The 13,744-nt window shown below is 40.4% G+C and overlaps 1 protein-coding gene across 1 annotated transcript in view; it reads left to right on the top strand.

Annotated features, from left to right (window-relative positions):
• The window catches only part of LOC308508536 (uncharacterized protein), a gene marked incomplete at both ends in the record, with an annotated part of 64,646 nt that overhangs the window by 31,948 nt on the left and 18,954 nt on the right, over positions 1 to 13,744 (top strand). The window contains 4 exon segments of the mRNA XM_081075416.1: positions 952 to 1,129; positions 4,002 to 4,156; positions 6,535 to 6,784; positions 9,909 to 10,072. Of these exon segments, the coding sequence (XP_080931542.1) occupies positions 952 to 1,129; positions 4,002 to 4,156; positions 6,535 to 6,784; positions 9,909 to 10,072 (747 nt within the window).

The following is a 13,744-nucleotide window of genomic DNA, read 5'->3' as shown; positions in this document are numbered from 1 at the left end:
TGACGTCTTTTGATGCATGCTTTGGGTCTTGCACTGTACATACCATGATGTCAAGAACTGAGCCTTCCCTTTAAGGAATGCACATTTTAGCATGCTAGAAATATAAAGAATTATGACTCCATGTTTTAAAGTGATCCATGCTTCGATTGAAGCATGACTATGATGCTGAGGAAATGCAGAGAGGGCAAGATTCTATTGCTGAGGGGATCGGAAAAATCATAGACAGGAAAGGACATGACACATTGATCCTGAAGGAACCATAACTAGCACATAAGAGAAGTGCTAGTTAACCAAGTGGAGCAGCATGAGATAAAGCTAGAAACTACATGGTGTACTGGAGATTGATGAAGAGTGGGCATGGCTAGAGATGAGAGTAGAGGGTGTGAAAAAATGGAAGGAATGATATGGAAATCAGACTGGGAACAAATGTGAATGGCCAGTTCAACCTATTTGGACCTCATCTCATAAGACAAATGGGGGAGACCCTTAATATTTTGAATTGAGAGAGTGACATATTTAGACATTTGCTTTTGAAAGCACATGAAGGAGGGAAAACATCTTTGGCTGAATTTTGTGCCAGAGGCAGAAAGAGAAACACAAATAAAGGGTTTCCTCCTCTTAGTTCTTCTCCCTTCACCCCACTTTGCTTGTGTAAGTGTTTCTACAAAGATTGATGGAAATTGTAAATGCCAAAAGATCAGTTCTAATGTGTGAGTACATAATGAAATGCTTAACACAGAGTTGATACTCAAGAAATATTTGTTGAGTGAAGGGTTCCCATTAAGATATTAGGTGAATAGCAAGTGTGTCCATCCCTCTATCCATCTGCTTCTCTAACCCTCTTTCCAGCCCTTTGTTCAGTTATTCATCAAATAGTTACCAACATATTTTTTTGTGACAATTCAAAACATAACGTTCAAGGAACAAATCCCTTATGTTTGTTATTTTCAGGAAAACGAATGTGTGTGGGAGAGGGCCTGGCGCGCATGGAGCTGTTTTTATTCCTGACCACCATTTTACAGAACTTTACCCTGAAATCTCTGGTTGACCCAAAGGACATAGACACCACCCCAGTTACCAGTGGGTTTGGCCATGTGCCGCCGTCATACCAGCTCTGCTTTATTCCTGTGTGAGGAAGGCAGCCGGTCATCAAGCTGCTGCTGGGTTGTTGTCTGTAACCCTCCCCCCTCCTCTGGGGTGTCATTCACCTTCTCACTAGTAGGGATGCTTTCTCTGACCTCTCATCTCATGTCTCCCCACTCTCTCACTATCCAGCAAATATCCAACCTCCATTCAGGGAGAATTTCCTGAGTTTCTCAAATATATTTGCTACTCTTTGTGCTCTGTAGCACTTGTGTTGGCCACCACGTCCACTAGTACTTGTCTAATATTGAGTTATTTCTATGTTCTTACTGTGAAGCAAATCAAAATGATTAGTATAAACCAGTACACAGCCACTTGTGCACTGCATGTTCTGAACAAAAGACATTCTATTTGCTGACCTAGTCTATAGACTCACCTTCTGTTGTGTATAATGCACTTGAGAAATGGAAGAAAATAGAATCTAAAGAAGCCTCAGAATGATAAGCATGGAGAGGGACAGAGGGGAAGAGGGCAGAAAAGCTCTCCTGGCTGAGTAGCACCTAGAGTTACTTGAAGTTTGGATTTGAAAGAGAAAAAGTTGACCCAAAGGACCCCAGGAGCAGCTCCAACCTGCAGGGTTGAGCCTATCAGTGAGAGGGAGGAATGAACAATCAGTGTTGGAATCCATTCCTCTGCTCTGGAGTCTGTGAACATTGTAAAGGGTTTGAAGTGTTATTACTTCGTGTTTTATACTTACAGTCAAGTATTAACAGATGCTTTCGTATTTGCTAATTATATGTTCTAAGTGTTATTCTTTTCTCCCCAAACAAGACAAATCCCTGGAAGGCATCACCAGATTCTGTTCTTTTTCTACTTTCCACCATATTGTTTTATACTTAACATGAGTGCAATGGCAATTTGATGTTATGATCTGAAGTTTCCTGTCTTGTGTCATCTCTAAAGCATAGATAACTGAACATCTTATACAAGTCAAATTACTGTCATCATTTTTCCTCCTCTTGAGTATGTGAAATGAGGAATAGCTTCTCCTGTGAACCTTTGGCTGGCTCATCTTCTAGAGAAATCAGTTTATACTTAGGCATGCATTTTTAAGATAACATATCGAGACAGATGTACATATATATCTACATATGTGCATAAGTGTATATTCACATATATATCAGATACACACGTATACATATGAGATTAAAATGATTATTTGCAATATTGGGCTCATATTATACATATTATTCTACAACTGGCTGTTTTTCTACTATACAATATGCCAGGAAAACCTCTAAGTAATAAAAACATGGGTAGATGATTGGAATGGATGGATTGCAGAAGAGAAAATGGAAATGGTTACTAAACATATGAAATGATCTTAAAAATAAAAAGTACATATGTTTTCTTCTATGCAGTTTATTGTTTCAGATCTTATGTTTAGGTCTTTGATCCATTTTCAATTAATTTTGGTCCAAGTTGACAGATAGAAGTCTAGTTTCATTCTTTTGTACGTGGCTTTCCAAACTCCCACCACCATTTATTGAAGAGTCTGTCTTTTCTCCATTGTATGTTTTTGGCTTCTTCGTTAAAAATTATCCGTCAATATTTATGTGAGTTTATTTCTGGGTTCTCAATTCTATTCCATTGGACCTTGGATTCAAAGAGGATTTTATGAATTTGACTTCAAAGGCAAGGGCAGTAAAAGCTAAAATAAATGAATGGGATTATATCAAACTAAAAGCTTCTGCACAACAAAAGAAGCCATTGACAAAATAAAGAGGCAACCAACTGAATAGGAGAAGATTTTTGCAAACAACACCTCTTATAAGGGGCTAATATCCAAAATATATAAGTTACTCATACAAGTCAACAACAAAAAGCAAACATCCCATTGAAAAATGGGCAGAGGACCTGAAGAGACATTTCTCCAAAGAAGACATACAAATGGCCAATAGACATGAAAAATTGCTCAATATCACTAATCATCAGTGAAATGCAAATAAAATCTACAATGAGATATCACCTCACCCCAGTCAGAATGGCCATCATCAACAAGACAAATAGTAACAAGTGTTGGAGAGGCTGTGGGGAAAAGGAACCCTCATACACTGTTGGTGGGAATGCAGACTGGTGCAGCCTCTATGGAAGGCAATCATATATTGTAATACATCATATATATATATGATGTATTACGGAACTGTACACCTGAAACCTATGTAACTTTACAAACAATTGTCACCACAATAAACTTCAATTAAAAAACAAAGAAAGAAAAAAAATACAGACACCAAGGTAATTAGTTGTTTCCTACTCTGGACTTCATAATAAAGACTAAATGACATATTTAAAAAAATTAAAAATGAAATAAATAAAAAGTACAAATTAAAACTATATTATTATCCTTTAAACCTTCTTTATTGATTGGTAAATAAAAAAAATTTAATGTAAGTATTAGCAAATGTGTGGGCAAACAGGCAGTCTTGTGCATAGAATTTCAGATCCATTCTAGTGGCTAATGCGATATAAATGGGAACTTAGTTGTGGGCAAGCCCACAAGGACTCCTTAGAGCTCTACTTGTGTTCCTCCTTTCTCCTCTTTCTCCTCTCCTAAAACATTTTCTATGCTGTTTAGGGCAACTTCTGCCCTGCTGTTTGTCTCCACTATTATCACCCTGAAGTTTCCTTCATATGATGTCACACCATCAGAAGACCAGTTGTATTAATCATGTTATTGTTTTCTGTATTTTATGAGGCTTTGACATCTGGGGTCTCACTGACCAGTAAGAGACTACCCCTCCCAGGGTTAGCTAATTTCTAGAGGTCATAAATGACTTTGCTGGAGGCATGCATTTGAAGGGCAGACCAACCAATACTCCCCCACTTGCCCCCTCTATCTGGCTCTTACTCTCCAGAAGACACTATTCCTCTGCTCTAATCAATCCAGGGTCAGATACCAGGCAACCAGGGGCAGGACCTACACCTCAGAGCATGCTGAAGTTATTGAAACAGCCAATCCTAAGCTCACTTAGCAGACCTACCCTGCCTCACCCATCTTTGTCCACAAAAAGTATGATAAAGGCTTTTGCCTATGCTTTCCCCTCACCGCACTTCTGCCTCCCGACCAACCTGCATGCCTCTTCATGTCACCCGCCGTGTTGTGCCATGCCTCCAACTTCTAGGGAACTGAGAGCAAACATTTCTCCTGCATGACAATCATTTCTGTGTCGGTCTCACCACACCTGATTAAAACAAATCATGGGTACCTTTTAACGTAAGTGGTTCTTTTTTTTCTTTCTTATTTTTTTTTTTTTATGTAAGTGGTTCTTAAAAGCGAATTTGTTAGGTTTTCTACATGTAAATCCAAGCCTTTTGTGAAAAGGGAAAGTTTTCATTCTTTTTAATATTTTTATCTGTCTTCTCTTTTTGACATACTGCACTTAGACAATCCTCTCCCTAATGTTGAGTAGAAATGATGAGAGCTTACCGTGTTCTCAATGGTGTAGGGAAACTTTTCCATGTTTCACCAGTAAAGACAATGTTAGCTTAAGACTCTTCATAGATGTACTTTATCGCATGGAGGAAATTCACTTTCTATTCCAATTTGCTGTGAGTATTTTTTAGGCAATAAATGGGTGATGACTTTTTTCCAGTCATTTTTCTGAATCTGTTGAGATTAATTTATCTTTTGTCTTTTTTACTTAATTAACAAGAGTTGGCTTCAAATTGTTATTTTTAAAGGTTAACTTGCATTCCTGTTAATAAATGTCACTGCATCATGGTTTTATCCTCGTCATATGTTGCTGGACCAATATATATTCTTAAGACTTAGTGTGAGTATGATCATGAGGCATATTGGCATGTAATTCTATTTCCGTGTGATGTCTGTGACACGTTTTGACTTAGGGAAATAACTGTTGTTCTATAAGACATCAGGAAGTGTACTTTCTTCTACTCTCTAAAAGAATTGGTGTAAGGTTGGTGTTGTTTCTTCCTTCAATTTGATAGAATGCCTGAGGAAAACCACCTAAACTCAAAGTTCACTTTGTGGGGTTAGTTTTCATGATAAAATCCATTTCTCTGACCAACATGACATTTTAGATTTTCTGTTTAGTTCTGTGTCATTTGTGAAATATAATACTCAATACATGTTGGGGCCTGTCCTCACATGAAAAGCTATACCTCAGAAATCTCACTCTATGCAGTTCCTTTTTTTCAGGTAATCTCTTCTAGGATCTATATGATTTGAGGGGCTGTCCAATGCGTTTTGTGAATTGCTTTCATATGAAAAAGCTGCCAAGATTTAATAATTATTATCTGTGAGAAGGTGAGACTGGATTAGTTACTCCACCATGAAGAAGGTGAACACTTCCATTGCATCATCCAACAGAAATGATCAACGATACCACAGCTCTTGCTTCAGAATGAGTTATTGGAGACAGCTCTGGGCAATTGTTTTATCCTGATTCCAAAGACGCCACTCCTAGTGGAAGCTTCCCAGACCACTGATAGACAGCTCCTACTGTTGCACCCTGAGACCGATGGGGAACTTGAGACTCAGTGGTGGTCAGATAGTGTATGATTTCTCCAGCCCAGGGATCTGACACCAAGGATCTGTGGCACAGCTCCCCTGAAAACTCTGTCCTAAATGTTTATGGATCTGGATCAGACTCAGGATTAGCACAGCTTAGTCTATTGTTTATAGTGTGGGACGAGCTTTGGCTTCAGACCAAGGACATTTGGCCTAGATACCTGACACTTTGGTTGTGCACTCTGCTCCCACACCCTCCCACGTGCCAACTCTGGAGATATATCTATCTCTGTCTCAGCTCTGGGCAGAGCTGCCTCATACCTTGGCCTTCAGTACCAAGGCCTCATACCCACGCTCTTAGGGCAAGATGCCGCTGAGAACATCATCATGTGAAGCAGGAAGACGCCATTTTGACGATAGGGTGATATGGGGATAGGCCTGTTTTTCCGATGAAGACTGTGAGGGCCCTGGTGGCTACCCTGTCTCTTGGTGTGTAGGGGCAGTGTGAAGAGTGACAACCAAACCCTCTTCACTGAACATCTACAATTATTCCAGCCTCTTTCAGAGCCCTACACAGCCAGAGGGCATTAGTCCTACTGGACTCTTCACTGCACAGACTGCCCTCTCCACTCAGTCACCACACATTAGCCATTTTACAATTCAACTCTAATTAATTGAAACCATGAAGTAATTTTCATCTCTCTTGTAACACTCATAGATAGAAATATTAACAGAGAAAAGAATTTCTATTTCAAGTGTCTCTGAAGATTAAAGTGCTCACAGATAATATTTAAGTTCAAGAAGAATGAATTGACTCATCAAAGAAATACTTACTAACATTTTTTAGAGGTATAATGTAAGGGAATTTACTTAAATGATCTTTGTTTTCTGAATTGATCCTGAAATCTACTCTAAAGATGAGAGAGGTCCGCAGCAGTTCCACGATGGTGGCCCATGGAGGGGGGTGGCGGGGAGGCTGCTGGAAAACGCTAACCCACTCATCGAGGTGCGCTCTGGGGAGCGGCCAGTGACGGCAGGCGAGGAGGACCAGCAGGTTCCAGGCAGCACCCACGCACGTGAAATCTTCGATCTGATCCACTGCATCAATTATCCGGAGCATCCACTAACGCTGGAAGAATTGAACGTAGTGGAGCAAGTTCGGGTCAGGTGAGTGACCCTGAAGCACAGTGGCAGTGGCCTTCACACCCACCATTCCACACTGCAGCATGGCCACCCTTATTGGCCTGTCCATCAAAGTCAAGCTTTTGCTATCTCTTCCTCAGCGTTTCAAGATGGACGTGCACACTACATCGGGACCCATGCCTCAGAGCACGCAGTGAACAACAGTTGGCAGACAAGGCGTGGGTGGCGAGCACCCACATGCTGGAGGTTGCGAACCAGGGCCTGTCTGCTGGTTCCTGAGCCGGCTTTTCACCCCCAGGCCCACCCAGGACCCTGTGGCCTTGTTTTCTTGAATCACTGGCAATGAAAAACTAACATTTGAATTTTGTAATAAACCCTTAATTTGTATATATATATTTAAAAACAGTGAGAGAAAGTAAGACTATTTGCAAAAAAGTGAGATTTCTATTCTAAAAATAAATACATATGTAGTTGCATAGTATTTTAAATAAGAAACGCAGTGAACATTAATTAAAATCACCATTTTGGACTACAATGATCCTCAGCCTTTTGAAAAAATCATGTAGTATAATAGAGCACATTTCCTATAACCTCATTTGACTATAACTGAAAGCAAAGTGTGATGTAAACAGAACAACTACTGGGAAATAACTTTTGGATCAAAGATGCCTTGAAACCACTAATGCACAATACTTTAAAAATACTAACTATGGCTCCGCTAATAATGTGCAGAATAGAGATAACATCATTCAATGAAGAAAATTTGTACCATTTACTACTTAACACTTATGACAAGCCTGTGAGAAGAGTCAAACAATAATGTAGAGAAAAAAGTTAGAAAATGAAAGGGAATACAAAGAAGGCAGAGCAATGACAATAAGAACTTTTAGCATAGAATGTTTTAGAGCTCTGAGAATTGGAATGCTTCATACAGAAATGTAAGAATTGCTTATAGCGTGGCTATTTTTCTTTCCTAAAGATTCCCAGTGAAGTCTGTGGACTCTACAGAATCTTCCCCCAAGTAACAACCCCAGTGGAAAAGTCACATTCCTGGGAGGTTTTGAGGGGGTGGGGGTGTCCTGGGAGCCAAGCTTTCACTCCCCAGAAATGGTGCTCTGTCCTGGGAAGCTGAGAGCGTTGTGTACAAATGTGGAGACTAAATGTCAGATAGAGAGCTGCTGATGTCCTGAACCCCTGAACTTGCCCTCCTGGGGTGCCAAGGACAGGTCAGGCCATGTGACCCACCGCTTAGGAGTCGGGTGCTCCTGCTCGCTGGCTGTCACTGTAACCCATGATCCCCAGAGGGCACAGGGATGTCATGTTTACTACCCTTTTCAAAGTGTGTGTAATTCCTTACATTATCCCCTGCAGAGTATGAGAGTTGTAGTTTTTCCACTCTTTGCCAATTCTTGTTGTTTTCAGTCTTTTAACATTGAGTCTCTCCAAAGGCAATGGAGATAAAAGCTAAAATAAATGAATGGGACTATATCAAACTTAAAAGCTCTGCACAGCAAAAGAAACCATCAACAAAATAAAAAGGCAACCAACAGAATGGGAGAAGATTTTTGCAAACACTGCATCTGATAAGGGGCTAATATCCAAAATATACAAGGAACTCATGCAACTCAACAACAAAAAAACGAACAACCCAATTGAAAAATGGGCAGAGGACCTGAAGAGACATTTCTCCAAAGAGGACTTACAAATGGCAAATAGACATATGAAAAAATGCTCAACATCACTAATCATCAGAGAAATGCAAATAAAAACCACAATGAGATATCACCTCACCCCCAGTCAGAATGGCTATCAACAAGACAAATAATAACAAGTGTTGGAGAGGCTGTGGAGAAAAAGGAACCCTCATACACTGTTGGTGGGAATGCAGAGTGGTGTAGCCATTATGGAAGGCAGTGTGGAGGTTCCTCAAAAAATTAAAAATAGAATTACCATATGACCCAGCAATCCCTTTCCTAGGTATCTACCCAAAAAATCTGAAAACATTTATCCATAAAGACACGTGTGCTTCAATGTTCATTGCAGCTTTGTTTACTGTGGCCAAGACATGGAAACAACCAAAATGTCCTTCGATAGATGAATGGATAAAGAAGTTATGTTATATATACACAATGGAATTCTATTCGGCGGTAAGAAAAGATGAAATAGCACCATTTGTGACAACATGGATGGATCTTGAGATTATAATGTTAAGCGAAATAACTCAGACAGGAAAAACAGAGAACCATATGATTTCACTGATACGTGGTATATGAACCAAAAACAACAAAAGAACAAGACAAACAAATGAGAAACAAAAACTCATAGACACAGTGTGGGGACAGAGCCCCAGAAAGTAGTTTCCAGGCTCTCGGCCTCATGTGGAGAGGTGCTGGCTCAGATAGTGGATGGCCGTCAGCTGTGGCTGGCTGGCCATCAGCTGTAGCCATTAAGCCATTGGTCACTGATATAACTGCCGCGGCTACGGAGGGGAGCCGAGGAGAGTGAAGGAGGAGACTGGAGGAGAGTAAGGAGAGTCCAGGAGAGTTGGTCGGTTGGCAGCAAAGCGGACAGCAGGTCGCACGTCGTGTAAACCCAGCCTCCAGTGAGACCATAGTGGTATGACTTCCCTACCTATGGCTCCGTGGGTGTTCCTTTTTGGCCTCACCATGTCCTGCGTTCTTATGTGGGGAGTGGGAGCAGAGACCCTGCAGGCCGCCCTGCCGGACACCCCAAACGACACACAGACAATAGTTTAGTGGTTACCAGAGGGTAAGGGGGGAAGGAGGTGGTAGATGAGGGTAAGGGGTATCAAATATATGGTGATGGAAGGAGAACTAACTCTGGGTGGTGAACACACAATGGGATTTATAGATGATGTAATATAGAATTGTATACCTGAAATCTATGTAACTTTACTAACAATTGTTACCCCAATAAACTTTAATTAAAAAAACAAAACAACAACAAAAAACAAAAACATTGAGTCTTTTTGTGAGGTACGAATGGTATCTTGTTTTCATTAGTGTTTCTCTGGTGTATAAAGCTGCTGATCTCTTTTTCATGTGCTCCTTTGCTTTAATTGCTTTGTTTCAGTTGTCTTTTCAAGTCTTAGGCCCATTTTTAATTTCTTTGTGTTTTTATGGTTGAGAGATATTTATTGTGTATTGACTGTGGCAGTAGAGCTTGAGTGGGGAGAGGAGGGTGTTGATACAGAGGATAAGGCTGCCTTGCTATGGGAACTAGAGTCAAGGAGAGGGGAGACGACATCCTCACGGAAGGCCAGCCAGGATGGGGTGTCACAGTACAGGAGAGGTGAGGCAGATACAAGGACAGGTGGGGGAGCTGCCTGGTTTGTGGAGCCAGAGCCCACCCACCTGAAGAGTGTCAACACGATGGTGGCACCTTGACATGGTGAATCAGGATGAGCACGGTGAGAAGGGCTCCCTCACAGATGGGTGCCCCAGGGTGGCATATCAGAGCCTAAGCAGTGTCCACACCCAGGTGCGTCTGGCATGGTGTATTGGCGCCTTACAGGGTGAGTAGGGCATCCACAGGTAGGGTGGCGTGGTGTGGATATTGTAGGCCAATTAGGGCAAAACTTCCTTACCCCAGGGAGGGTTTGGTGGCAGAAATAAAAGATTGGTTCCATATAGGGGAGTTAATCAAATACACAGATATACCAAGGAAAATGGGAGCCAAGTTTATCACTGTCAGCAAAGGGAGGTGTAAATATGGAAAGGACACAACCCCTTTGGTGTTGGATTTGAATAGGATTTATCAGTTTGATTTCATGCTCACCAGTTCATGCAGGAAAATATAGTAATAAATGTAATACCCATATTATATTTCTATGTACATGAATATGCAAACACATGCACACACACACACACATAAACACACATACACACACATACACACACATACAAACACACACACACACACTCCCTAATTCTGTCCACAGAGAAGTCTGGGAGCTTCCCATAGCAATGAGCACACCTACTGCATAGATTTGACTTCTAAGCCACATTTTAAAGTAAGAACCAGGATTCTTGGGAGAAATGGCTGATGGGAGCGCTGGGGCAGGAGAAGTATAAGATGAACCTGGACTATATTGATGTGTCAGACGGTGAGGAATTTCTCAGAGATGGCTGGGGAAATGTGTAAAGAACAAGGAATCCAGTCATGTTGTTTTTCATGGTGCCTCAGAGGCAGTCGGCTGCTTCAGGATTGAGCTGACCATCTCTTTCCCAGCCACTAGCTACCAGAAACTCATGAAGTGAATGATGAATGCAAACTTTGTACCTTTTACGAGAAGTGTATGGCCACAGAAGTTGCTGCTGATGCTCCCGGTGGAAAATGGAAGTGTTGTGTGATTTGAATCATGGTGGAAATGACAAACAAGTTTTCCCCGTGAAGCAGGGTGTCTTGACGCATGGCCATGTCCACCTGCTACTGAGTAGGGGGCATTCCTGTTATAGACCAAGGAGGATGGGAGAAAGAAAGCATAAATCTCTTCGGGGTTGCATTGTGTATGCCAATCTGACTGTTCTCAACTTGTTCATTGTAAAAATAGCAGAGAATGATATTCTGGGTCTCACTGATACTACTGTGCCTCGTGGCCTGGGGTCCCAAGGAGCTAGCAGAATCCAGTAACTTTTCAGTCTCTACAGAAGATGATGTCCGCCAATATGTTGTGAGAAAGCCCCTAAGGAAAGAAGGTAAGCAACCTGGCACTAAAGCACCCAAGATTCAGCATCTTGTTAGTCCACACATTCTGCAACAGAAACGTTGGCGTATTGTTCTGAAGAAACACCGTACTAAGAAAAATAAGGAAGAGACTGCAGAATATGCTAAACTTTTGGCCATGAGAATGAAGGAGGGCAAAGAAAAATGAGAGGAACAGATTGCCTAGAGACGTAGGCTGTCCTCTCCGAGAGCTTCTACCTCTAAATTCGAGTCCAATCAAAATGAGATTTTCTAAGAGTAACAAATATATAAGATCAGAAATAAAAAAAAATTAAAAGAATCCCATCTTTAGGAGACAGTTTGAGCACCAAAGGAAATAACGATATAATGGATCATAACCCATTGAAAGTAACTGACTCCATAATTCCAAAATGATACAGAGGTACATTGAAAACTTGATGGTGAGTGGATACTTGTATACTTCCAAAGATTGAGCCACAAAATATTTTTAATTACAGACCTCAGAAGAACAACTTTATAGTTGCAGAGATTTCCAGACACAATCTTAGTCGTGTCAAGGTGAACATCACCCATAATGGGACAGATTGAAATTCTTTGTCACCTAGTAAGATGCCATGAGAAGTAAAAGCATCATTCTGTTATATACCTGCCACAGATTGATAACCTGAATTTAATCATGAGAAAGCATCAGACAAATCCACTGAGTGACATTTTACAAATACCCGACCTATATTCTTCAAGAGTGGCAAGGTCAAGAAGTCCAGGAAAGACTCAGGAACTGTTCCAGACTGAAACTGACTATGAAGACATGACAATTAATAGCAACATGTAAGTCTGGGCATCGGAAGTGGATTCCTAACTGGATATAAGGGATATGACAGGTACTTTTGGTGAAACATTAATAGAAATGAAGATGAAGTGGTCTGAATTACCAATGCTAGTTTCCTCAATTTGATGGTTGTGTTACGTGTATACAGAAGAATCACATTGTATCATATGAAAACATTTCAGGAGGAGAACTTCAGGTCAGCAATTTACTCTCAAAACTCAAAATGAGGAAAATTCTTTAATACGAGTATATACCTCCAACTTTTCTATACACTTAGGGTTTCAAAAATTATATATATGAATTAATATTATATATATGGAAACAACAATGGGCTCATATGTGAACTATGCAAACCCTTCACCAAAGAAAAATAGTGCCAATGCATACATGAATCAAAACTACAATGAGATATTACTACAGACCCATGAGAATGGTGAAATGAAAACAGACAATATAGTTAGTTTTGGCAAGAAAGTAAAGCAGCCAGCACTTTCATACAGAAATTCATTGTTCTCTCTATATTGTCGTTTCCTTGTTGTGCATACTTCATTCCATTATTTCTGAAACAATTGTAAATTGGTTCAACCACTTGGATAATCTTTAGCAGTATTGACTAAAGCTGGAAACACATGCATATCCAGCAATCACACCCGTAGGTATATACTGAAGAGAAATCCAATACCGTGGGATACAAAACAGACACGTATAGGAATGTTAATACCAGCACTATTCACAACACCACAAACTGGAATCAACCCATCTTTCCATAACAATACAATGAAAAGTATAAGTGTGCAATAAATGTAAGACAGACCACTACACAGAGAGCATAATTTTACTGCTAAATGCAACACCATGAATGAATTTCACTAACACAACATGGAGTGAAGCAACTAGATACTACAAAAAAACATAATGTATGATTTCCTTTATGTAAAATATACAAACAGGCAAAACTAATCTATGACTGGTTTTATAGATTAGTTTATAGATTACTGGATATATTTAGTACTCGGGAAGGTACTGAGTAAGAGGAGATAAAGGGGCCTTTGGAAACCTGGCAAAACTATTTCTCTTGACCTATGTCTCCTTTACACAATATAAGTTCAGGTGGTAATTCATTGAACAGGACATTTAAGACTTTCTCTATGAATATTATGCTACACTGAAAAGGTTTATTCAAAAAGAAACAGTGCTGATTCACAATTCTACCCTAGCTGAAGTTTGTAGTACTTGCTCATACGGAGGATTTTACGCTGATGCCTCCCTGGCCATCCATCTGGGAAGTTCCTTCGATGTGACATTCACTGAACTTGGAAGTAGAAAGCTGGATTCTAAGACAAGGTCTTGTACTGATGAGTTCCTGATGCTTCACCTCACTGAGTCACTGAATTGACCTCATTCCAAAAACTAACATAAGGATTAGGCTACAGATCTCCGTTCCTTTC

The sequence above is a fragment of the Rhinolophus hipposideros genome (assembly GCF_964194185.1).
Source record: "Rhinolophus hipposideros genome assembly, chromosome: 15".
Classification (NCBI taxonomy): domain Eukaryota; kingdom Metazoa; phylum Chordata; class Mammalia; order Chiroptera; family Rhinolophidae; genus Rhinolophus; species Rhinolophus hipposideros.
Note: the sequence above shows the minus strand (reverse complement) of the source record. Positions and strands in the feature narration are given on the sequence as shown.